The sequence below is a fragment of the Quercus suber genome, unplaced genomic scaffold (assembly GCF_002906115.3).
Source record: "Quercus suber isolate HL8 unplaced genomic scaffold, Cork oak 2.0 scaffold_578, whole genome shotgun sequence".
Classification (NCBI taxonomy): domain Eukaryota; kingdom Viridiplantae; phylum Streptophyta; class Magnoliopsida; order Fagales; family Fagaceae; genus Quercus; species Quercus suber.
The window spans coordinates 170,425-196,071 of NW_027070023.1; the positions used below are offsets into that span (position 1 = coordinate 170,425).

At 34.2% G+C, this 25,647-nt stretch overlaps 3 protein-coding genes and 1 non-coding gene across 4 annotated transcripts; 1 reads left to right on the top strand and 3 right to left on the bottom strand.

The window, feature by feature from the left end:
- Nucleotides 1–1,926: 1,926 nt before the first annotated feature.
- LOC136063788 (pentatricopeptide repeat-containing protein At3g29230-like) lies at nt 1,927–3,753 on the bottom strand. The gene has a single exon (XM_065764681.1). It carries the CDS (start codon nt 3,734–3,736, stop codon nt 2,201–2,203), a length of 1,536 nt encoding a protein of 511 aa, XP_065620753.1. The 5' UTR covers nt 3,737–3,753; the 3' UTR covers nt 1,927–2,200.
- Nucleotides 3,754–3,917: 164 nt separating this feature from the next.
- LOC112035365 (eukaryotic translation initiation factor) lies at nt 3,918–10,355 on the bottom strand. Its single transcript, XM_024068198.2, has 9 exons — nt 9,993–10,355; nt 7,792–7,863; nt 7,503–7,598; nt 7,068–7,250; nt 6,559–6,656; nt 6,257–6,344; nt 5,812–6,162; nt 5,483–5,725; nt 3,918–5,287 (listed from the first exon to the last, which is right to left on the bottom strand). The coding sequence occupies exons 1-9, from the start codon at nt 10,143–10,145 to the stop codon at nt 4,253–4,255; spliced, it is 2,319 nt and encodes a 772-aa protein (XP_023923966.1). The 5' UTR covers nt 10,146–10,355; the 3' UTR covers nt 3,918–4,252.
- Nucleotides 9,059–9,162, bottom strand: LOC112035376 (small nucleolar RNA snoR103). The gene has a single exon (XR_002885488.1). It is a non-coding gene; the product is annotated as a small nucleolar RNA snoR103 (small nucleolar RNA).
- Nucleotides 10,356–14,311: 3,956 nt separating the features above from the next.
- On the top strand, nt 14,312–23,594 carry LOC112035364 (phospholipid hydroperoxide glutathione peroxidase 1, chloroplastic). Its single transcript, XM_024068197.2, has 6 exons — nt 14,312–14,713; nt 15,400–15,476; nt 15,599–15,660; nt 16,518–16,636; nt 16,722–16,889; nt 23,242–23,594. The coding sequence occupies exons 1-6, from the start codon at nt 14,456–14,458 to the stop codon at nt 23,269–23,271; spliced, it is 714 nt and encodes a 237-aa protein (XP_023923965.1). The 5' UTR covers nt 14,312–14,455; the 3' UTR covers nt 23,272–23,594.
- Nucleotides 23,595–25,647: the final 2,053 nt, after the last annotated feature.

A 25,647-nucleotide genomic window follows, 5' to 3' on the forward strand; every position in this document is an offset into this window, starting at 1 on the left:
AGATATGTATGTAAGCCCTTGACATGATTAGGGGGAAAAACATCATTCTCTTAATGGATTCACATTTGGAGGGAAAGTTTTCTACAGAAGAAGCAACATTAATCGTTAATTTGGCCTCTCAGTGTTTGCAGTATGAACCAAGGGGACCAAGGGAGCGACCTTAAACCATTACCCATACAACATACAACATCGTTTCATAAGCGAAATGGGGAGGTGAGTAGGTGGGATGATGAGGAACTAAGAGGAGTCAGCAATGACTCGTGTGGTGAATGTTGTCTTTGATTTCGTCAGATTTGCTGAGTTTGAGATCCTCTTCTTTCTTTTCTTTTTCATCACTTTTCTCCTTTTCAAAGATCTTGTCAGTCTCTCCCACTCCCTCTCCCTCTCTATGTTCTTTGCAATTTTTCATGTTTTATAATCTTGTCTGTTTTTTGGATAAATTAGATGAAATTTTAATCTAGATTTCGAATTTGGGTATGTTCTTCATGATCTGGGTTTTATTTTTTTGGGTATGTTATTCAGGTTCAAAATTTGTGTGAATGGAGAGAGAGACAAATACCACTTTTTGATCTTGTTTCTCTTATATTTTTGCTCTATTTTTTGTTTTGGGAGGAGAGAGACATAAAATTTGAGCAAAAATACCTATTTACCTCTGATTTTAACGGATGTGAGTTACGGAAAACAAACGGAACATACCACAAGTGGGTTAAGTGATACTTTTCAAACCGCAGGTAGGCAAAGTGATTTTCGCCCAAACCATAGGTGAGTTTAGTGTAATTACCCCTTATTTTATTTTTATCATTATTGCTATAAGTCCAAGAAACTAGAATGCCAAAAAAAAATTTATCAAAAAATTATTAAAATAAAAAGAACAAGAAGAGATAGTAAATGTTAATGATGAAGAAAATTTTAGTGAAGAAATAAATTTGCAAAATTATAAACATGATGATAGCGTTGACTTAGATGGGGTTGATTAGGCAATTTGATGGATATGATGAAAATAAATTATTATTTTTGGGTCATTTGTAATATATTATCACTTTTGAATTTAAGTAATTTGAATGTGTATGTTATGAACACATGCTAGTTTGATTTATTTAGTTAGCTTGTTAGATATTATTACATAAATGATGAATAAATTAGTCATTAGTTGAATATATTCAAAATTTATAATGAATATACCCTTTATATATGTATATTTATAATTTTTTATAAATTTTATTAAGTATTTGTGTATCTTACGATAAGATACACGATACAAAAAAATTAAAAATCGATTCACAATACAATTCATGTTTTGACAACTATGGTTGGTAATATTTAGTATCAGTGCCTCAAAACCCCATTACCCGGTCTTGCAAAGTCTTGCAATTGTGCTACAGTACCATCCTATTTTTATGATGGCGATGTAGCAACTTTTATACATTTTTTTATTGTTTTTTCCCCTAGTGATGGTGGGTGGGTATTTTTAATTATTTTTTTATGAAGAGAAAGAGAGAAAAAGAGTTGGTGAAATTAATATCTTAATAAGTAGATGAGATAAATAAGAAATTAGATGTTGAGTACATTGTATAATAATATGGTATAATTAATAAAGTAATTTTTAAGATGTTAAAATAGTCAAAGATTCCGAATGCGAATAATCTAGTGTGAATTGTAGAGCTATAATTTCAATTTTAGTATTAAAGTTGTTTTCAGCTTTTTAAGATTCCTTAATACTCTTTATTACAAATTTGTCAAACCTTTTAACGTTTTCTGCTTTAAAGAGCTTTGAAACTTCTACATCTACTTTTCTAGTACACACCCTTTGACAGTCCTAGTAAACTTCCTCTTCATAATTAACTTTATCATAGTGTTTTCTCTACGGTAAATCTTCCCATCTCTTAATTTTCACAGCAAAATGACCAAAAAAAAAAAAAAAAAGGCTGTTCTAAATTTAGGGACGCTACATGCATTTTACCAATTGACCAACCTCCCTACTTATATATTATTGTGATTCCCCTCTCAAGGTTTTAAAAAAATAAAAAAAGATCTTAAGTAGATACATAATCGTTGAAAATCATGTCAGTACAAACAAATAAATCTCTCACAGTTCTACCCAATGGACCACATAAATCAATACAAGTAACAATAAGTAATATATCTATACTCAACTAGCACAAAATTTATTACTATTGCAGCTACAGCACATGTACCCTGTTCAAGGCTTTAAGTCAATGCCAATTTCGCCAGCTAAAAACTGGTGAAATCTCCCATTAAGCTCGACAATACTGCACCCGGCAGTCTTAGCAATGCCCGAGTCATTCATCTTTTCTCTCCACATCTTAGCTTCCTCCCATTTACCACATGATGCATACAAGTTAGCAAACATCATAAACTCTCCATCACTTAATTGACTAGTACTGTCAAAATATAGCTTCATTACTTTCTCTCCGGTGTCAAGGTCACGATTAATGACACAGGCACTAAGCAAAGCACCCAAGATGGACTGCCCCGGTTCAAATGGCATGGCTTGTATGAGTTGAAATGCTTGGTTAAGAAGCTTGGCTCTACCCAGAAGATCAACCATGCACCCATAATGCTCTCTCTTGGGAGTGATTCCGAAGGCCTTTTCCATGCTATTGAATAATTTGCATCCATCTTCCACCAAGCCTGCATGGCTACAGGCACTAAGCAGGCCAATGAAGGTAATGTCATCAGGCATTATGCAGCTCTCTACCATTTTGTCAAAAAGTTCAAGAGCAGCAGATCCATAGCCGTGGAGAGAGAGTGCAGAAATTGTGGCATTCCAACAGTAAATATCTTTAAATTGGGACTTATAGAATACCTCTAAGGCGTTCAGTATGCTTCCACACTTGGCATACATGACTATTAATGCTGTTGTGACATGAGGACTTGAGTCAAGACACTGATTTTTAGCATAAATGTGTGCTTTAGTGCCTCTTTCAAGTGACCCCAGATGAGCACAGGCAGACAAAACACTAGTCATCGTTAGAAAATCAGGCTTTACATTTGCAGCCTGCATTTCTTCAAACAAATCAGCAGCCACGGCGTAAAGTTGATTGTGTATGTAGCCTCTTACCATTGTATTCCATGTTATGACATCTTTTGCTGGCATCTCGTTGAATAATTTTTGTGCTTCAACCATATCTCCGGCATTAGTATATGCCAGTATTATTGAGTTCCAAGAGACGGTATCTTTGGTAGGAATTTTATCAAAGATACTTCTAGCAGGTATTATTCTTCCTACGCTTCCATAACCAGAGACCATGATATTGAAAGATGAAAGGTCCTTCAAAGGCATCGAATCAAAAAGTTCTGTTGCAACATCCATCCGGCCACTAGACGTGTATGCATCTAACATTGAATTCCAAGCAACCACATCTTTCACAGGCATCTTCTCAAACACTTTACAAGCATCATCAATGAAACCAAGAGATGAATACATGTTCAGTAAGGCAGTTTGGACAAAAGCATGACCACAGAATCCCGTTTTTATCGTCAAACCGTGGAGTGCAAACCCAATACAAGAACTAGAATGATTCCCGGCTGCCTTCAGTAAAATGGGAAACGTATAGTTATCAGCTTGGTAACCAAGTTCCTGCATATTTATGTATGTTAGAATTGCTTTCTCTACATTACCCTTGAGCACTTGCTTTTTAATATTCTTATTCCAACTTCGTGAGTCATCAAGCACTGGTGACCGGCAAATGAAGTTGTAGGCCAAGAAAGCCATTAAAAGTTAACCTTTACAAAGTCAAAAACCATGAAATCTTTTTAATATGGCAAGTGTGAAAGAAAATCTTCAAACAATACTATAAAAGATTCTCAAAAGATAAGGTGGACGTTTATTGAAGCTAAAGACAAAAATGTCTTCGTCATCCATAGAGAAAATTTGGGTCTGACAAAGTGGCCAGTTACAAAAAGAAAGTACTTGGTACATATGAATTCAAAATTTAATGCAACTGGGTCACATATGACGCTGTTTATCTCGAACATCCAACAAAAGAATTAGCCAGATCTCGAGCAAAATACAGCGTATTTTGTTTCTCACTTAATAAACAAACTCATCATGGAACCCCAAAAAAATATACAACTCAATAAAATTTCAGTTCCCTAATTTAATGATAGGGGTAGAAATTTTTTCAAAAAAAGTATGCAAAGCAAAATTAGCTACTCTTCAATATCTGCATTCTGCAATTCACAAAATGCTGGGCAGCTTCCCATGACGACCATGTAAAACTGAATTGAATCAAGGGAGCAAACTCTCACAATCCTGAATATCAGCTCCCTGCACTGCCACCAATTGTTGCCCAGAAGGGCTTGAATTAATGATTCTCATAGCAGCACCAAAGATTACTGTCTGAAAGCTATCATCTTCCACCTTCTTCAGAACTTCCTTTACAACCTTGAAGTCTAAACCCCCGGCCAGAACCAATTGCCCAAGAACCTCGCCAAAGTTATTTGGTGCTTTCGGCAAATCAATGCCAATGTCATCCAGCATTGAGCCATAAAGAAGGCATCCAGTTCCTATATCTCTAGCAGCTAAGACATTTTTATTGAGCAAGTACTCAAGAAGCTTTATGACGGGTTCCACACATGGTGGGCTCTTTTCTAGTGCAAGGAAAATTGCTTCCTTAACAACCTCAGAGTGATAAGCAGGGGCTTTTAGCTCCTCCACACATTGTAGTGCTTCATCAAGCATTCGAACACTGAAATATTCCTCCAAAAGGGAAACAGTTTTCCTATGAAAATTGACAGGAATTGATCCTGCAGCAGGAGCCATTGGCTTCTCAGGAGAAGGTACCACTGATGCAGCAGCAGAAGCTACAGGCCTAGGGTTTTGAGTAACAGGTTTGATTCCTGAAAGAGAACTTGGTTCGACAGGTGTACCACCACCCTGCAACAAGGCACTTGTTTTACCAGCAACAATACCACCACTACCTTGTGGTAAAAACTTTGAATTGAGGGTGGGTGTTTTGCCGATCAAAGGCGGCTGTCTGGCAGACTGGATCGGAGCAGAACCATTAGACCTTGGCATTGATCGGGATCGAGGAACCTCCCAATTGTAAGTATCAAGCCCAGGCATTCCAGGCATTTTCCTTGTCCCAGGCATTCCAGGCATTATACCCCCAGAACCTGGTCTGTTGGTGGGGAAATCTACAGGGCTCATAACCCCAAGTCCCCCTGTGTTACGGCCATTTCTCATGAATGCAGTAGCACCAGGACGCAACCCTAGATTCTTCTCTGCCTCCGAATGGATTTCAGTGATGGTTTTGGCTTTCACCTGCCAAATTAGAGAAATTATAAGGAAAATTAAAAATTAAAAATTAAAATCTTAAACATAAAAAATAAATTGAAAATGCTCGCATCAGCAACATGCTGGAAACAAGCCCTCGCTTCAACCCCCACCCCCACCAAAAAAAAAAAAAAAAAAAAAAGGAAGAAGAGAAGAAAGTGTTGACAAGAATGGAAAATTAACCTCTTCACGTCTGGGGATCCAGTAGTTAGCCCTCAAATCAAGAACATCACGGACCATGAACCTTAATCGTGGAAGAAGTTGAGGGTTTGTTGTCAGGTCCTTCAACCTGCTGAAATAAATATCATTGACCCGCCGAGATTTTGGGCTCTCATCCAGCTGCTTGCCAATGGTGTTAAAAAATTGACATATTGCCTCAACATTCTCCTCTGCTGGGCACGTTTTACCTTCTTGTCCCAAAAGCTCCTACACAACGCACAACAATGCTTTTAGGGAGCATTCCAATTGCAGTAAGAAAAAGGCAATACCAAATGAAAGAACTCCAAAAGGACCTGAACAATATGGTGGACTATCTTTTCAGGCACCATCCTCTGCTTCAAAAGCTCCCCGATAAGGCGTATGTTTCCTAGAGTTCGCAGCTTAATCAACCGTTCTTTATCCCTGCGTTCCATTTCTTGCTCGGGGGCTGCCATCTGCCTGATTTCTGCCCTCAGGCTGTCAGCACCTTCAAACGCCTCCTGGCAATTATTCAAGAGCATTCGCTTAAAAGTGATATCTTTCCCACCAGGCTCATCAGATGGGAATGGAGGAAGCTTCTCATTAAGGTCATAACATAAAAGAGCATACATGGGACAAAATGTGGGCTCCAGCACAGCCTTATCAAATATCAGAGAGATGACATCCTGCAATATAAATGGAACCCTCAAATTCATTAAACTGTATAAAATGACAAATAACTTCACAAATGAAAGAATTTTAGACTTGTTCAATTAGAACCTTTAAAATGTCTGGGGTTGTAATTCCAGAGTCAATCAGCTGACCCTTTAGAACATCAAACTTCTCTGGGGTCAATTTGTTCAGTATACTGAAAAAGAATACATATATGCAAAAAAAAATGTCATGACACATCCATATAGCATTTCAAGCAGTTCCAAAAAATTACACATGATGACTAAACAATTTCCACTAATTGGAGAATTCAAGCAAATAACCCATATTTACTAACTTGCAACAATTTTAAGATAATGTCATAAATCATAGAAGCATATGACTAGTATGGTGACTAGAGGATCAATTACCCTTTCACAGTCTTCAAGACACGTTCTTTCTCAGAGAGAGTCCCTCTTCGAACAGACCATGGCACTTCAGCCTTGACTAGGGTAGGAGCAGGTCCAGCCTGATTAGCACAAGAGGTCAGCATGATGCTAACTGAAAGTCAAGTATTAATATAAAACTAAATTTAAAATTCAACTTCACTTCAAGAACTCCACAAAACATGAAAAACAAAAAAAAAAAAAAACAAAAAAAGGGTTAAGATGGGACCAAATAATAGAGCTTGATTCTACACTATCAATCTTGGATATCCAATATCCCATTGGGCCCCCATCACAAATTTAGCAAAATTGATGAAGTAATATTCCACATAAAGAAGTAGCTGATGTCCATACCCCCTAGGTTGTTAAGTTCTATAAACAGTTTACATCAGAAGATCAGGAAAAGGAACACAGTCACACAAACACATTTCTCTGCTATAGAGCAAACAAAAGAAGAAGAAGAAGAAGAAGAAGAAGAATATATAAGCAGTTACCCCTTGGATATACTGGCCATTGTTCAATTCCTGTGGCCTTGACTCAAATTGGTTAGAATATTCCCTATTATCTTGAATTGCTTCCCAGGGTCTCTCCTCTCCAGAGGCAGGGAGCTGAGCAGAACGGCCACGCCAGTCACGATTGTCTGACTCATAATAACGACTTTGGGATTGAGGTTGCAACTAAAGAAGATTAAAGAATAAATAAATATTATAGTTCCCAACAGCTACGAATAAAGAAAGGAGACAAAATAGTGAAATATCACAAAAAATAAGTCCAACACACAAGCAAACTTGTTTTAAAAAAATAATAAGATGTACATTTTTCTCTGCAATAGAAATGACGGTCCATACAGACCATTTTCCCAAACATAAAGAAGTAAAGAACTAATAAAACAAACCATAATGATATCAGAAATTTTTTGCTAAACTCACATTGGCATCTGAATGAACCCAAGTGTGATCCTCACCAGCTAACTCAGCTTCAATTTCTTGTTTGATCTTCAAAATATCTTCAGGGATAGCAGCAACCTAGGCAAGAAGTAAGATGTAATAATTACATACAACCATCAAATCCACTGGAAAACCTTAATAACTGTTAGTCATACATGATGGTCAGCAGCTGAGTTTCCTATAAAGTAACACGTTAAAAGAATTTACCAAATTTTTGTCTTCTGCTAATTGAAGTTATAGAAACTAGTAGGATAATCACTGTGACAAGTACCTCCCTAAGCTGCAACAGTTGGTCTCGGGTGTACCGGACACGATCACGATCTTCAAACTGCAACTCTCCACTCTATTACAAGTTACAACACAGCAATTCAAAGTCATTATGTAGACCATGCAATTTTCTAATGACTCATCATATAGCAATATGCCAGAAAAAACATACAACAGGCAAACAAACAAAGAGTGAAAATGGCACGAAAGTTTATTATAACCCTATGGCAAATCTGGAACTTTATTTTGATAAGTAATAAGTTGCATTAGAAGAAAAATGAATATCAAGTACACAGGATGTATACAAGATGTAAATCACATCTAAGCTTTAAAAATACTAGTTTGGAACAGAACAGAGCATCAGTATAGAGAGCCACATCAATAGGCATACAAGTGACTCATCTAATTGCACACAAACTGGCAGATAAAACATCCTTTATTCACATTTCATGAAAAATAAATAGATAATTGCAGATTTTAACTAGAAGTCCAGTATAACTCCAAATCTGAACATACAAAGATAAGTTATGACTTTTGACAAGTAAAAATCAAGTAAAGCTAGAAGACAGGTTTAATATACAATAACCAATAGATTATGCTGTCAAGTACCAAATTTGACTTGCATGATTATTTCATTCCAGAAAGCAACTTTCCTCAAGAATCAATAATAACAATCTTGTAAAATGCAAGACTAAAAGAATGCACCCATACTAATTCATTGTCAAAATTTCACATATGTAGGCAAAATTTGCAAAATAATATAGTTTTAATATTAATTATTTAAATTGGCATTGTTTTGAAGTTATTTGGGGATCTAGCTTTTTACCTTTTAATCATGTTTTGGAACACAATTTCATGATTAAGATGACTCATATTTTAAGTGAAAAAACTGATCCCCCAATATTTTCAAAACAGTGCCAATTTAAATAATAATTATTAAAGTAATATTATTTTCCAAATTTTTCCCAATTATGTATGACCAATCATGGCACTACAAAGGTAAACAGTAAACTATCATTTATTCTAGCAATATTCATTGGACCAAACTGAATGGATATTTCAAAATGGCCCTCATACTGGAATAGGTCAATTATTCTACCCCTTTAGACTCATAACACTGAAGAATCTACAACTCTTGGTAAGTAATTCTATCAACATAAATTGTATTAAAATTTAAGAAAATAAAGATCTAAAAATCAACTACAATTTTGGGAAGATTATGTGCGTATTATGCTTAGTACTTTAGTGTTCTTAATGATGCCTGAAACTCTCCATGTAATGTAGTTTCTTCATGGGCATGATTTGCTCATTGCATGCCCACCTAAACCCACATATCGCTGTTTGTCCATATTTACAGCAGGTACACACACTTGAGTGCCCAGCTAAGAATTGGGACAACCGAATTTTAAAATTGCATATAATTTAAAGAATCCATGATTTGCTATGTTTTATGAGTAACACTATATCCACAACGATTTTCACAACATTCTTTTACAAATTACAACAGTTGAGTTGGCAAGTTTTATTGGTTTTCATCTAGACCCACCACGGACATCACTATATCATCTACCATCCACAACTTGTCACCTCGGCAATTGTGAAATATGTTGGAAAAAAGTTCTACATTGAAATCACAATACACTTTTTTTGATGAATAAGAGAAATTTCAAATCACAATACACTACAATCTGAAGTATAAAATAAATTAAAAAAAAAAAAAAAAAAAGCGTTAAAATTAGGCCGAATCTTAGAGATTTCAAATGTAACAAGACATTAATAAGTTTTTTTTTTTTTTTAAGTGATTAATAATTCGAAATCAAAGTGAAATGAATTTGAATTTGAGAGGTTTAAGGTTTAGCTAAGGTAATTGCTACAACTCCATTACTTAGTTCAATATAACAGAGACAAGACAACCTCTGAGTCTAACTACACACTACATCAAAACAACACTAAACATAAACACTGAATTACTTTCTGGATCAGACAAAAAAAAAACCATAAAATTTGAAACTGGTCTCAGATTTTGTGGCACCTTAAAGAATGAAAAAAAAAAAAAAAAAAAATCACAACCTCGGATCTGTAAAATGAAACAATGCATGAATCCACGTATATATATATATATATAAAATCAAACATAGATATGAAAAAAGAGTAACTGTGTGTAGTGTATGTAAAAAGTTAGGGTTTTGGAGAGGAGGGGGAGACCTTGAGTGTGGGAGCGAGACGGAGAGACTGAGCATCGGAGGAAAAAGAAGAAGAAGAGTCGAAGCGAGGGAGGAGGAATCTGGTGCCACGTAGACCGCCGCCGCCGCCGCCGCCGCCTGGTCTCAAACTTATCACCGTCTGATCCGCCTGCATAACTCCGTGACTTCGAAACGTTTTCTGGAAGGGGGACACAGGAAGAGGATGAGATAATTATAGCCGTCCGATTGAGAGAGAGAGAGAGAGAGATATTATTATTTGGAAAAGATAGATATAGAGCTTTTTATTTTTTATTTTTTATTTTTTATGGTCTGCTTATCTCTTTCTCTCACTCTCACAATCCAGCTGCAATGAGAAAGAGGAAGAAAGAAACTTATGCTACAGGAAAAATCCTTTTTATTGCCGGGTTTTCAGTTCGTCCAATAAATCGATAACACGTTACATAATGAAAATCTTATTTTATTGAATGGACTAATAAACAAAACAAAATATAAGCTCGTCCTGTAAAATCAAAATTATGAAACTTTAAGACTTAAAATTTAAAGAAAAACTCCTCAAACTTTATAGTATAATTTTCCTAAGAAAAATAGGTATTTTATGATTTTTAAAAAAAAATTATAATTACTATTAGCATATCAAAAGTTTGTATATTTGAAATTATATTAATTTTAGATATTCTTACACTTACTTATAAATAATTATTACAAATTTACAACACTTCTAAAGAAGAATAATTATTTTATATTTTAAATAATAAATATTCATAAGAAATTATTATTCCATGTAATAAAACATTAAAAAATTACAAAATAGCTTTTTCTTTTTTGAGAAACCATGGGAATAAATATTACACTACTATTTTGGACCCCAAACCTTCCGTGACCAGGCGATTGATCAAAGGATTTGGGCTCCCAATTTATTTATTTGTGGGCTTTCTAGCAATCTTATGGGTAGGACTCCAAACAACAACTAAATAGTCCAAGATGTATAATTTTTTGATAACCTCTAAACCTATAAACCTCACATTCTCACAATTATTCTTCCTCTCTTGTTGCTCACAACCCCTTCCTTCTGTGTTTCTCCCTCTCCTCCCTTTGTTTTTCCTCCTATTTTCTCCAATAGTAAAAAAAAAATCCTCCTCTTCCCTGTCTTCCTTCCCCTTTTATAGTATTTCTTTAATGGGATTTTAATCATTATTGTTTCACCAATTCACATGCATTTCCACTTTAGTTAGAATCCTAAGGAATCATCATTCCTTTTAAGGATTCTCTTGAAAATTGTTCCAGACGCCAAATAGCATTTAGTAGCAGGTTCCCCAAAGGCACTAACAACTCTCGGCTACCGACCTTAGCTTGGTCAATTCTTTGTCGGTCCCTCACTATCTCATCAATTGGCGCTAGGCCGAGCGCTATAGGGTTTCCCTCGAACAATAATTTCTTTGTTCCAATACACGTGTTTTTGGGCTGAGCTCACTCCTACCAAGATTGAGGTCTATTTCCCTCTTATGGGTTGGCCTTGTCTACTCAGGTCGATCTTGGGCCTTAGCTAAATGGGTCGGTACTGATTTTCTGGGCCCTAACCGCCCACAACCATTATAGCATATCTCCAATAGATTCTTCAAAGCCATGTTCCTCTCCATTTCGAAGAGCAAATCCACAAAAATCATAGTCTTATGGTTGCTCTCCAAATGAATTTTTAAAACTAAAATATTCAACCTCTCTTTTTCTTTGTGCACCTTAACTCCTCTCCCTCTCTCTCTCAAACTTTTCTCATAACAAAGTCGTAACCTTCCATTTTTCTTTTGACTTGGGCTTAAGGGAAAATAAAAATAAAAACAAAGAAAGAGGGAGATGGGAGGAAGGCCATTAAAGTGGAGGGGAGAATTTTGATCTAGGTAATGGAGTTGTGTGGAGTGATGATCTTGGAGGGTGGATGAGCACAACAATAGAAGGCAAGGACGATAGTGGCAATGGAAGCATGCTGTCGATTGATTTCCTCTCTCTCTCTCTCTCTGGGGTTTGTGTGGGACTATGGGTAGAGTTTGGTTTGGGAAGGAATCGGGTCTATGGGGAGATATTAGAAAGAAAAACATATTCAATATTAAATATTAAAAAATTAATGAAGTAATAATATTTAAAATGGGATATAGAGAAAAGATAGAGAGTTGGTTGAAAAATATATTTGAAAAGTAAGTAGGTAAAAATGTTTGCTCTCCAAATAATATGAAAATTTGACTACATTACTAGAGATGCTCTTAGAATCTACCAAACATGCCTTAGAAATTTTTAGAATAACGAAAACACATGTTCTCACCCCTTTATGCTCCATATCTCTTATGTCCTACAATATAGTTACACATTGCCACAGATTAGAAACTACAGGTAATTAGGCTCTCAATTTCCTTTGAAGTGATTAACAAAATCTAATTTTTGCAAACCCATCTTTCTTGCTTGAATCATAACCTCCCTCACAAATAGGAACTTAATATTTTTCTTACTATCACAATACTGCAACTAATACTGCCGACAAAAATTCTTAGGCCTTTTCTAGACTTCGCCACAAATCCAATCCCCCCACCCCCCAATGTACTCATCTTTCTATATGTGCCTACCACAATAATCAATGTTTGCCAATCTTCCATCGCTTTGCCTTTCCTGTTTCCGTTATTATGACCATTATATTGGTTCTCCCTTTGAATTTTATTCTTTGTAGATACCAACCAAAGACTTAAACATTAACAAAATGAGATTGTAACCCATGTTTATACATGAAAACATTCAATAGTAATAATGATAAGGTGTTCATGTTGCTTCAAAATAGTATTCACTTCTATTTTTTTTTTTTAAGAGAATTTTATTCACTTCTATTTGATAACGTAAATGTGAAGTTAGATATTTGATAAGGACTTAATTACATATCCTTGACTATTGGTTAATAGAGAAGTAGTTTCTTAAGTAATTCTTACAAGTAGAGATAAATTGAACAAATAATTCAGTTTTCTCTCTATACCTATAAAAATATCTTTAGTTTTTCTCATCATAGTGATTGAATATAAAGTATATAGTAAAGAGAGTCAAGAGAGAGAAACGATTCCTATATATAATTATGTGTAAATTGAGAAAATTGAAGCAAGGAATCAAGGTAAGTCTCATAGTTATTTAATCATGTGTTGACGTACATGTGAAATTCATCATAGTTTTAGATCTCTTGAAATTTGACGTAGTTGTTAATGATCTAACAACATAAATAAAATTTACACTAACCAAAAATATGATAATCTAATTTCATAGTTAGACTAAAATACATTTTTGGTCCTTAGATTTTGGAGTTATTTTTGTTTGGCCTTTTATGTTTTCAAAATTTCATTTTGGCCTTTCATGTTTTATTTAGTTTTCTAGTTGGCCCTTTATGTCTAACTTTGTTTTCATTTTTGGCCTTTACATTTCAAAATTTTCATTTTGTCATTCATGTATGATTCAATTTTATGTTTAACCCTTTATATTTGATTTAGTAATTAGTTTGATCCTACATGAAAATGAAAATTTTGAAACATAAAGGACAAATATGAAAACAGGATCAAACAATGCAATGGGTCAATATGAAAACAAATTAGACATAAAGGGCAAAATGATGTTGAATTGTAAAGGAAAAAAATTAAAACAATCTCAAACTTTAAAAGAAAATTGTATTTTATCATTTGCATTGCTCTTTATTGTCACTCATCATGTCAAAGCATCAATTAATTTTTGGTGTAAGTGAAGATTGAATTTTAGTCTCTTATTTGATAATAATAAATTTTATTAGCTGCGCTAACCCAAACTCACTTTAATTAATAATATAATTTTAGTTATAATAAAATCTTAAATTTATGGACATTTAGATAATTGAATTTTACATATTATCATCACAATTAATAAGATAAATAAAATTTGAGTAATGCTACATGCACAAATTATTATACAACATTCTCAAAAACTACTGACGTGAAAATTTTTTAATAGTTCTAACATGAACCTATCATTAACATCACACTTTTGCTTTCTAATAATTATTTGAAAAATGCTAAAACTATATCAAGTTGGTTATAAAAATGTTGTGAAAAAGTTTGTATATATAACATTACTCATAATTTTTTTTATAGAGTTTTAGCCTATAATATTCGTTTCTAGTAATTGTGTTATTTATCACTAGATTAAAATACTAATCAATTTTTAACGTAAGTAAGATCTTAGTCGACCATAAAATTTTAGATTGCTTCGAATTTTGTTTATACAATATGTGACCCATGTGGGAGATAACATATAAATTACCACGTGTAAGCACAAGCTCCACTGAAGTACCTACGGGAGTCTGGAGTCCACGGTTCACATTCAACTGACTAGTGACTAGCAAGCTCCTCGATTGATTACGTTGTGCAACTCCGAACTCCGAAGCCAAAGTTCCAAACCAAAACAAACAGACAAAAAATGGCTTCCATGCCTTTCTCTGCTTCTCTTCATGCTTGCTTGCAACCCAAAATGATTTCAACTTCTCCAAGATGGACTTCAATTGCCTTATCGATCCCATCCATCAAAACTTCATTTTGGTCCTCCAAATCAGCCATTTCTCAACATGGGTTCTCCTTGCAATCCTCAACTTTTCCTGGGTTTCTTCTCAATTCTCGTTCTTTCTCAGTCAACGCCAGAGCCGCTACAGAGAAGACTATCTATGATTTCAATGTCAAAGTAAGTGTTTTGAGGAACAATAAAGAACTCATTTTTTGTTTGTTCCCTTTCAATTTTTTCTTTCTTTGTAGTTTTAAAATTATGGTTATTGTTTGAATTTGGACTCTTCTTTGATTTTTTTGAGTTCTGGCTTATGGGTATTGGGTGTCGAATGAATTACAAGCATTTGAGAGTATTTATGCCATGTAATTGAATGGGTGTGTATATATAGGAGTTTCAAGCATTTAATTAGATGTGACAAAAGGAAAATATCTAAATGTTTGAATTAGTGCACTTGGACAAGTAAGGAAGAAATAGCCAACTTTATAGCTGTCTCGCTGTGAAACGAAAGACTAGTAGTTGGTGTGTGTGTGTGTGTTTTTTAGGCAAAAAAGTCTAGTTGTTTTGGATGGGTGTATATGTGAATTGGTATCAATGACTTAAAGTGAATTCAATTGTCATTACATTGCTAATTTCTTTATTGATTTAAAAAAGAATATGTACATGTGGTTTCTAATGTTGTTTGTTTAGAAAGGAAATTAGTGTTGTGAACTTTAGCTTGGACTTACAATTATAAGATTCATAGGCTGCTCTATCTCTCTCCCATGGGGGCTGGTTATATCTTCAAAAAAAGTTAGGACAATTGAATTTCGGGAAGAACATGTAAAATAGTGTATCGTGCTTATGCATGGAGGTTCTTGATGCAGGATATCGATGGGAAGGATGTTTCTCTTAGCAAGTTTAAGGGAAAGGTTCTCTTGATTGTCAATGTTGCTTCAAAATGGTATGCACGCCTGATTGATGATTTGCAGCTTTGAAATTCTTTTGTTTAAACTATTGAAAATCCCTGTCTCTATGTCAGTCATTTCAATTTGTGATATAAATGGATTTTTTTTTTAATCACAGTGGTTTGACGACTGGAAATTACTCAGAACTGTCTCATATATATGAGAAGTACAAAACTCAAGGTATACAATGGCAATTGGAGATAGTTCCCTGATGTATTTATAATTATTGTAAAGATCTTTAAAAAATTGGTACTTACACCCAATTGAACCATAATTGATGTGTCTGGCTGTTTATGTTTAACTTTTCAGAAAATGTCTTCCTGAGTATGTATCCAAAGACACCCATATTTTTTAAGTTTCTTCTTTTTTCTCCATATTCATAGCAATCAAATTGAAGATGGAGGAAACTCTAAAGTTCAAGTATAAACAGGACAACATTGATAAAGTCTCCTAGTATTTGTAGGCATTTATTTTTATTAATCCTTAACATCCAGGTGCATATTTTAGTATAACAAAATCAAGCAAATTTTCAGTGGCTGTCAATTATGTTTACCTTTAATGTTCATGGATGTGGAGTTCAGTTAAACATGTTGGGTTGTATTTCTGTAACGAGTTGTCATAAAAATATGCTATCAAGTCATCATAGCATCAACCCTCCCTGTTCCCTTGCTGCATTTTGGTCCATGTACTGCGAGGCATGAACTATATATTCATCATAATATTGCTACTATATATATCATACACAGCCAACACATGGTCCACAACCACGAGATGATAGTTGTGATAAATTTTATTGGTCCTGCAAATCTATGATATCTTTCGGGTATATCTGATCAATCATCGTTTTATTCAAACTTAGGACAACATAAGTCATTTCGATGTAATGCATATGAGAAGTTCCAGAAGAAAAAAAAAAGATTTTGTGTTGATTATTGATAAATCCTGTTGATCTTTTCTTTGACACACTTGGAAAATTTCCAATGAAGAAATTGTTTTTCTCATGAATATAGTACTCCTAAATTGTTTTCTCATTGCAGGATTGGAGATTCTAGCTTTCCCTTGCAATCAGTTTGGTGGGCAAGAACCTGGATCGAACCCAGAAATCAAGCAGTTTGCTTGTACAAGGTTTAAAGCAGAATTCCCAATTTTTGATAAGGTGTGTCAAATGCATTGTTCTTCTCTCTATATATAACATAATGTGCAGAGAGCAGTACTCAGATGCCATAATTTGTGCACAACAGGTTGATGTCAATGGGCCAAGTACAGCTCCAGTTTACCAGTTCCTGAAATCGAGTGCTGGAGGGTTTTTAGGTGATCTTATAAAGTGGAATTTTGAAAAGTTCTTGCTGGACAAAAATGGTAAAGTTGTTGAAAGATACCCACCAACAACATCACCTTTTCAGATTGAGGTATTGTTTTCCCTTTTTCTTTGCATTCGGTTCAGAAGTTTTGGAAGTTCCTTGTTATTTATATACCGGTTGAAATAACAATGGTGATGAATCTGTTTAGCCTATTTGAAACATACCAAGACTCCTAACTGTTATAAAAACAAGTGTAATTTCTTTGGAAATATGGCCAAATGACACACTTTCATAATACAAGAAGGAAATATAAAATGGCTTATCAGAAAAAATGAAAAAAAAAAAAAGGAGATATATAAAATGAAAAATTTTCAAACTAGGTCATGTTTGGAAGTTAACATGAGAGCTACCATCTTTTTTAGATCACCTGCTTATTGACACTTAGAGCTTTGAAAAAGAGTGTTATTAAATTTAAAAACATAACATGTTTCAAATGCATCTAATGGTTTCCCAAATTTACTGGCCGAGGAAATTTCATTAGTATTCTAGTATATATTAAGGTTTCATATCCCTAATATGATGGTCGGGTGTTTACATTTGCTCTTCACTGCAATCCTTTCAAAATTTATGATTATTGATGGCATTTCGCTCCTCCAAGTTGACTTTTAGTAAATGGATGAACCTTTTGGGATCTGGTATGAATTGTTGACTTCTGTTAGAATTGTTGTTTACCAGGTATAAGTTTCGAAGTATTAATAACCTTCAATCCATAAGTACACATTATTCAGAACTTTATAACTTATGTAGTCAACCAAGACTGAGATTTAAGCCACTACAAAACTCTCTGGTTAGTTCACATTTAATAAGGCCGTTGCTCACCATTGATTTAATTTCTTCTTCTTTTTTTATTTTTTTTTTATTTTTTTGGGGGTGGGGGGGGAAAATATAAATTATTTTTGGAAGAATAAAACTATTTTTGGAAAAAAAAAGCCACAGGAAACTCTAAGTGTGCGCACGCATACACGCATATGCATATGCACAGTCAAGCCATGCTTACTACATGTGCATGCATGCACGGGCATGCGTACGCAGCTAGGGTTATAGAAACTATGAAAGGAAAGGTTTTCTACATTAAACTTTGTTTGGAATGAACCCTATATCATTTGGGAGCCGCATAAAACTCCTATTTTTCGACTATATAAAGCCATAAAAGGCACTTTTTCAAAGGAAGAAAAGAGTGGTAAAACACATAAGATTCACTAGAAAATAGTGAACCGAAGAGGGAGTTTTTCACAAAACATCCTTAAGTCAAATTTTTCTTGATTAGAATCTTTTTTGGTCTTGATCTTTGAGTTCTAAGTTTACTAACTTATTCCTAAATTGGTTGTGAATAGATTGACTGAGAGGAACGGTCAAAATCAAGTTCTAAGAGTACTATGGTTAAGTAGGTAAAGTTTCTAACTTTGGCTCATCATTTTCTTTGCTTTTCCTTTGTTTTTTTTTTTTATTTTTTATATTTTTTTTATTTTTTTTTTTTTATTTTAGGTTTATTTCGTGTTTATGTTAGAAGCATGCTTGGTTGTTATTTTCTTGTTTCTTTTTTATTTCTATTATGTGTTTCTGGTTAGGGTTCAGGGTGTATAGTGTGCATAGGCTTATGCATAGCATGCATCATATGAGAGTATGTGTGTGCATACAGTTGGGATGTTGTCATGCATACCCTTTGTTTGCGACTTCATATTCTTGCCCAAACACTAATTCATATTTGTTTGTTTTTTCCTTTTTTTATTACTTATTCATGTTTATGCCTCTGTATTTAACTCTATGTTTCATATCTATAACCATCTATGACATGCTACTTTGTGTTTGTTCATGTTTATCTATGAACATGCATTGATGCATAGGTGTTTGCATGTACATGTGAGGTAGTCATGCATAATCACATGAACATGCATTTGTTTTGTTTGATGAGTATGATATGATTAATGAACATGATATGCTTTTTTGAATCCCATTATTTTGATGTTTAGATACCGTAACATGCTTGTTTAAATCTGCTTTGAGTTTTTTACAGTAAACATATTATAAGAAAATCTATCTCGTGTGCATCATGATTTTGTCTTCTATTTAGTATGAAAAGTATCGATCGTTCATAAATATTAAGACATTTGGAAACCTAACAACAATTTGTAGTCATGATTCTTAGTTCTGAAGATTAAAGAAAAGCATTTAATTAGATTTAGACCTAAGATATTGACCTCTTGTGTCTCCAAGTCCACAAACTCTCTTATCTTTCCAACCCTCTTTTGAATTCATTTTCAATTTAAACATGCTGGAAAAAATAAGATATAACATAAGCCAAATTGTAAAATTGTGCTTGTGTCACAATTATATGATTTATATTTGCCACTTTTATTCAGTGGTAGTTTCGAATTGCATCAAATAAATGGAGTTGGATTCTGCAACCCTCTTTAAGCGATAGTTGGGGACTTTTCACTACTTGAATATTCACAAAATGTTGAGGCTTTCATTTTTGAGTTTTTAACAATAAACATATTATAAGAAAAATCTGTCTCTTGCGTGCATCACGAGTTTGTCTTCTATTTAGAATGACAAGTATTGATCATTCATAAATGTTAAGACTTTTGGAAACCTGACAACAGTGTGTAGTCATGATTCTTTTTTTCTTTTTTCTTTTTTTGATACAAGATAGAAATTCTACTCTAACATAATCTAAGTATATATGTGTGTGAAGCTCCCTCCTGGAGACTTGAACCCCGCCCTTGCCTCTACAACCCACAAGCACTTATACTTGTGGAGTGACCAACGCACCAAGGGTGTGTGGTGGTGTGTAGTCATGATTCTTAGTTTTGAAGATTAAAGAAAAGCATTTAATTAGATTGAGACCTAAGATATTGATCTCGTGTCCCCAAATCCACACACTCTCTTATCTTTCCAACCCTCTCTTAAATATCATTTTTCAATTTACACATGCTGGAATAAAGAAGATATAACATAAGCCAAATTGTAAAATTGTGCTTGTGTCACAATTATATGATTTAGCCACTTTTATTTAGTGGTAGTTCAAAATTGCATCAAATAAATGGAGTTGGATTCTACAACCCTCTTTAGGCAATAGTTGGGTTCTTTTCACTATTTGAATGTTCACAAAAAGGTTGAGGCTCACATTTTGGGTGTTTGACAATAAACATATTATAAGAAAAATCTATCTCTCACATGCATCATGAGTTTATCTTCTATTTAGAATGACAATTATTGATCGTTCATGAATGTTAAGACTTTTGGAAACCTGACAACAGTGTGTAGTCATGATTCTTAGCTCTAAAGATTAAAGAAAAGCATTTAATTAGATTGAGACCTAAGATATTGATCTCTTGTGTCCCCAAATCCACACACTCTCTTATCTTTTCAACCCTTTCTCAAATATCATATTTCAATTTACACATGCTGGAAAAAAGAAGATATAACATAAGCCAAATTGTAAAATTGTACTTGTGTCACAATTATATGATTTATATCTGCCACTTTTATTCGGTCGTAATTCAGAATTGCATCAAATAAATGGTGTTGGGTTTTGCAACCCTCTTCAGGAAATAGTTTGCGGATGTGTTTTACATGAATTATGTGACTTTTAAATAGGCCATGTTCCTAAAATTATATGTGAATATCGATTTGATTCAACACGTAGTAGGTTGAAACACATACCTTCAAATTGGTTTAGTGGAAGACTCTGTCCTTGTTTCCTCAGTTATGAAAGACATGTCGTGTAATGCGAGCCTGACCAAATACGACAGACCATCACCAAAAGCTATAGCTTTTTAAACTAATTGTGCTGCATTGCCTTATCAAAAAAAGAAAAAAAAAAAATTGTGCTACATTGAGTAGGACTTTCTGATTGAAAAAACAATATATATAATGATAATGCATTGAGTAGGATTTGGTGGAGCTGTCACCAACAAAGCAAAAACTGCTGATCTTGATAATTATTTTCAAATTGCTTGATTACAAAAGGAAACATAGCTCAAGCGCATAGACGGTAAAGGATTTTATGGTCCAATTTGTTTTACATATTACTTGGCATTGCCGACTAATACAGAATTTTTTTTAGCTGATGAGTTTTCATTCCAAATATGATGGAACTCTATTTCATTTCATATATGGGCCTGTAGGCAACAAAATATGTAGAATTGGCAATACCTTTTAAATAAACTTCGGGGAACCAGCTTAACAACCATTAAAAGGCCTTCCAGGACTGGGCGTAATCGTATGGATACATCTTATCATTAGAAAAACTTTTATGGGCCCATTTGAGACCTGGCTGGATGTTTCTGTATTACCTTGGGTAGAACCGTAGAAAATGTATTATTTAAAAAAAAAAAACACACACACACATATTTGGTTCCTGAAATTTTCACTTTGACCATCATACTATGATGTTAATTTTCATCTTGACATGGCTAATGAACGAATGAGGTAGCCTGATTTTTGTTGTCATTACATCTTTTTCAATATTTAAAAAGCTACAGTCAATTTCCCCCCTAATTTTGTGCCAAAAACCTTTTTTTTTTTTTTAACCTACAACACAAATCAGCCTTTTGTTGACAAGACAGTAGGACGCTGAAGTACCATTGTATGTATATACACTGTCCTAAAATGCAGAAAAAATCAAACCATCTTGTTGTTGTAAATACAAAAACCTCAAGTTTGAAATCAAACAATTGAAAATATTTCACAAGTATTAATTTATATTTATTGAATGAGTGAGTACCTACACTTGGATTCAAATCCTCTAAATTTCCTAAGATACTCTACCAAATAGATTTCCTTAAATATTAACCATTTTTTAATGATTTAATGATCTAGATTTTGTCATATCAGCATTCTACTAACAATAATCTTAATTGTTTTGTTTGCAACAACATTATATTGGTTTAAAAGTATTATTAGTGGAATGCTGATATAGCAAAATCTAAACTCTTAAATTATAAAAAAATTATTAAGATTTAAAAAAATCTATTAGTAAAATACCTTAAAAAATCTAAAAGGTTTGAATCCTCAGAGCTCAAACAAATTATAAAGGAAGCAGAAACCTAATTAAAAGTTGCAATGTCAAAATAAATTAACTAGGCCCAACCCAGCTCCCATCCAGGCCCAAATGTTCATGGTCGAACGACCATGGTCTAATGCAACTATTTCGTAAATTTATGGCGGACTTAAATGTTATGCACCCAGTCTTCGAAGTAAGAAGCATTCAACTTAAGCCCACATCTATTTGAGTATTCATAAAGACCAACATTAAAATAAAATAAAATTGTAATGGATTCAGGGCATCACAATGAAGGTTATATCCACTCTGCTCATGATCTTGTTAAACTATCTCAAATTCTTGAGGAGACCAGCCTAATGAAACCCCTAATCTTGCTGTGATTGTATAGCATGGAACAGTAGAAAGGCTAACTGGGTCTTGGGCTCTTGGCAGTTAGAGCACTGTCGTCAATAATAAACGAGTACAACCGCTGTTTTGTATTTTTTTTTTTTTTTTTAGAAGAATGATAGAATAATTGAAACTAAAGCAACCAGAATAGAGCACATGCAATCTTGGTTTTTTTTTTTTTTTTTAATAAACTCCTTAATTTAAGAAATAGGGTTCGAACAAATCTATCAAGTCTACCATTTTCAATTTATTTATAACTATGTCAATAAAAATAGTTTTTTTTTTTTTTTTAAATCTTGAAAATTGACTATATATGCCATTAAGAATATATATATATATATATTTGAAAAAATCTTCTCAGCTGTTTTCAAAATCCTATTGTGAATAGGGAAAACAGGAAAACAATTTTTTCAACACTCAAAATTGTATTTAGAGAACATTAGCCAAACAATAAATTCATATATAGGATCCACTATCTTTTTGGTTTCCTAAACAAAATATTGTATATAAATCCTCTTATGAAACAAGCTCTAAGACTTTTTTTTTATTGTCTCAATAAAAACGTTGGGCAACCATGAAATTTGAATTGGATTTGTAATCACTTTTGAACAATGTATGTAATACTCAATTCTTTTCTTTTTTTTTTCTTTTTTTTTTTTTTTAAGTAACTATNGGGGGGTTTGTTTTGATGCTAAAGGTAGTTAATTCACTTACATAGTTATCAAAGCAGCACCCTTAGGTAGAATTAGTTCTGAAATTGAAACCTTTTGTTCTTTTGTGACATATCAATGGTACTATGTGAGAGTTTAAAAAGGCCAATGAATCATTGGTATCATGTGATGGCATGTGTACATAAAGGTTTTTTTGTGTTTCTGAGACTAATTGGCATGGAAACTTCAGATCAATTGTTTAGTTTTTGATAATGAGTGTGTATCCTGTCATATATAAAGAGCACTGGAAGGAATTGTTGTATGCTTCTCTGATTCATTGCATAAATTATTTCAGAAGGATATCCAAAGGATCCTCGCGGCATGAACATAGAGCTGCAAAGGCATGCATGCATTATCTGCTGAATCAAGGGCAAAAGAATGTATATATCTGGATTAGTCATTCATCTCATAATTGTATTTTCTGTGAGTTATTGGTGATATATATATATATATATACACACACAATTTACAGAGTTGGTTTCTTCCTTTCCTTTCCCGACCCCTAATTTTCTACTGTGTTATTAGTAAAAATTGCTTTAATTTAAATCTACAGCAAGTGACTCTCTTGGGGTTTGTATTAACTTGCCTTATTTGTGAGGTTGAAAAGTGAAATTAAAAGTTGAATAAAACTTAGTACAGTTTCATAGATGTAGTACGTTAGAACGAATAATAAACTAACAACGAGTGTTTGTCTCTTAGTTTCTTTGTTGCTAAGAAAGAGTGGTTTTCAACCATCTTCTCGTAGGCTGTAGAATTGTTTTGTCCCATTTATCTTGAAGGTGTTTAGTCCTCCAGAGGCAACAAGCATGTCTCTTGAGCTTATGGGTTCTTTCTTCGTGGTTTTATTGGGAAACAGTAGTTTTTTATTTTTTCTTTCATGGAGAACTTAACAAAAACTAGAGCAACCTTTCTCTCAACTAGAGCAACTTTTCTCTCAATGAAAGAGAAGGTGTAGGCTTCACCCTTAGAAATCAATTTCATTCTTCTGAGTTTATTATAGCTGCCAAGTTCTTGACGGAACATGTCTTAAACATGGATGTGGTGGCTAGAACTTTTAGGCAGCTTTGGCGATCAACCAGTGGCTTTAAGATTTGTAGTCTTGAGGACCAAATTGTTTTGTTTGTTTTCAATAGTCCTGTTGATGTGAATCAGATTATTCAAAGTGAACCATGGTGTTTTGACAAGCACCTGGTGGTTATGAAGAAGTATGACAATGACAGCCTGATACATGATATCCTTTTACTCAAGCCACATTAAGTTCACGACATCCGTATCAGGTTTATGACCAAGACTGTTGTTGAAAGTATTTGTGATACTATTGGGCTAGTGTGTTGATCCACAGGGTGTGCTGATAAGGAGGGAGGTAGTTTTATGCAGGGTTACTCTGGTTGTTTCCTTGCCTCTATGCCGAGGTTGTGTTGTGACTTTGGAGAATGGGAACAAGGTTTGGGTTAGTTTCAAGTATGAACGACTGCCTAATATCTGTTATTGGTGTAGTTGCCTAGACCATGATGATAAAGATTATGTGCTATAGATTCAAAGCAAAGGTACCCTGTCTCCTGACCAGAGACAATATGGTCAAAGTTTACATGCGTTCCTGTAAAGATCCTGTAACAAACCTATGGTTTTTGTACCTAGTTATTACGATAAAATTGACAGTTTTTAAGGAGGAAGACGACCGAGAAAGGTGGTGGCTCAATCGTGAGAGCGGAGGATGTTGGCCACACTTCCCTGGAGGTGAATCATCCAAATATGGCAATGGATACTCATGATGGAGCCACTAATGAGGAAGATTGTCTCTCCCAATTAGTCTCAGTATCGAGTACTAACCCAATAGTTGGTTGGGATCAAGTTTCCTCCAAGTCCGCTCCTTATACTGAGTCATTCCTTAATGGAGGCCAAGTTCCAACTTATGCTTCTGTGTCTAAAGGAGATACTTTGTTGGGAAGTCCACGTTTTTTAATCAAATTTTGGAGTGAAAAATTCGGGCTAGTTTGAAGGTGGTGATCCTTTTTTGGCTAAGTTGCAGGAAATTGATTGTGATCTTCAGAAATTTGATAATCTAGTGGGCAAGAATCCATGTGGTGATAATGTGGTGGTTGAAAAATCATCTCTTCAATCACTTGATATTCATCTTGATTATGGTGTTGAGTTCCTGGGGATTGTCAAGGCAAGTGTGGTCAATAATTTGTCATGTGACAAGGTGCAACAAATCAAGGGACCTACTAAAGATCTGGGCCTATCAGATGGAACCCTAGCCTATTTTGAGTTGCTAGCTAGGCCTAAGTTAGTGACTCCCACCATTCCTCACTTAAGCCCTTATGTTACTAAGCCTAGAGATCCTCTCCAAGATATTTCAAACTGTCTCTGGCCATCGAGTGAGGTAAAGTCTAAAGCGTTCCACACTTGGGGGCTTAATCTCATCGAACCTATCCATTCGCCCTTGAATGAATACATTTGGGTCTTTGCTGCCACTAAGTAATTCAATAAGTGAGCGGAAGAATTCCACTCAAGAAAGCAATGGGAATGGCTATAGGCAACTCCAACAAGGAGTATATCAGTTGGTGTTTTGACATCTCGTAGAAGATCATAAGCGACAACAATATATCTCGCTCATACCAATTTTCAGAGTCAAGTACTATGAAACATTAAGAAGCCTACAAACTATCTTATTATCCAAATATGGTGCTTTTTTTTTTTT

Bases quoted from the DNA above. Each gene is read 5' to 3' on its own strand.
- LOC112035364 (XM_024068197.2), top strand. From the start codon at position 14,456: ATGGCTTCCATGCCTTTCTCTGCTTCTCTTCATGCTTGCTTGCAACCC. The intron at 15,477-15,598 runs GTATGCACGCCT...TTTTAATCACAG, and splicing joins GTCAATGTTGCTTCAAAATG to TGGTTTGACGACTGGAAATT. The intron at 16,637-16,721 runs GTGTGTCAAATG...TGTGCACAACAG, and splicing joins AATTCCCAATTTTTGATAAG to GTTGATGTCAATGGGCCAAG.
- LOC112035365 (XM_024068198.2), bottom strand. From the start codon at position 10,145: ATGCAGGCGGATCAGACGGTGATAAGTTTGAGACCAGGCGGCGGCGGC. The intron at 7,599-7,791 runs GTACTTGTCACA...CTTCTTGCCTAG, and splicing joins AACTGTTGCAGCTTAGGGAG to GTTGCTGCTATCCCTGAAGA. The intron at 6,163-6,256 runs GTTCTAATTGAA...TTTATATTGCAG, and splicing joins CAACCCCAGACATTTTAAAG to GATGTCATCTCTCTGATATT.
- LOC136063788 (XM_065764681.1), bottom strand. From the start codon at position 3,736: ATGGCTTTCTTGGCCTACAACTTCATTTGCCGGTCACCAGTGCTTGAT.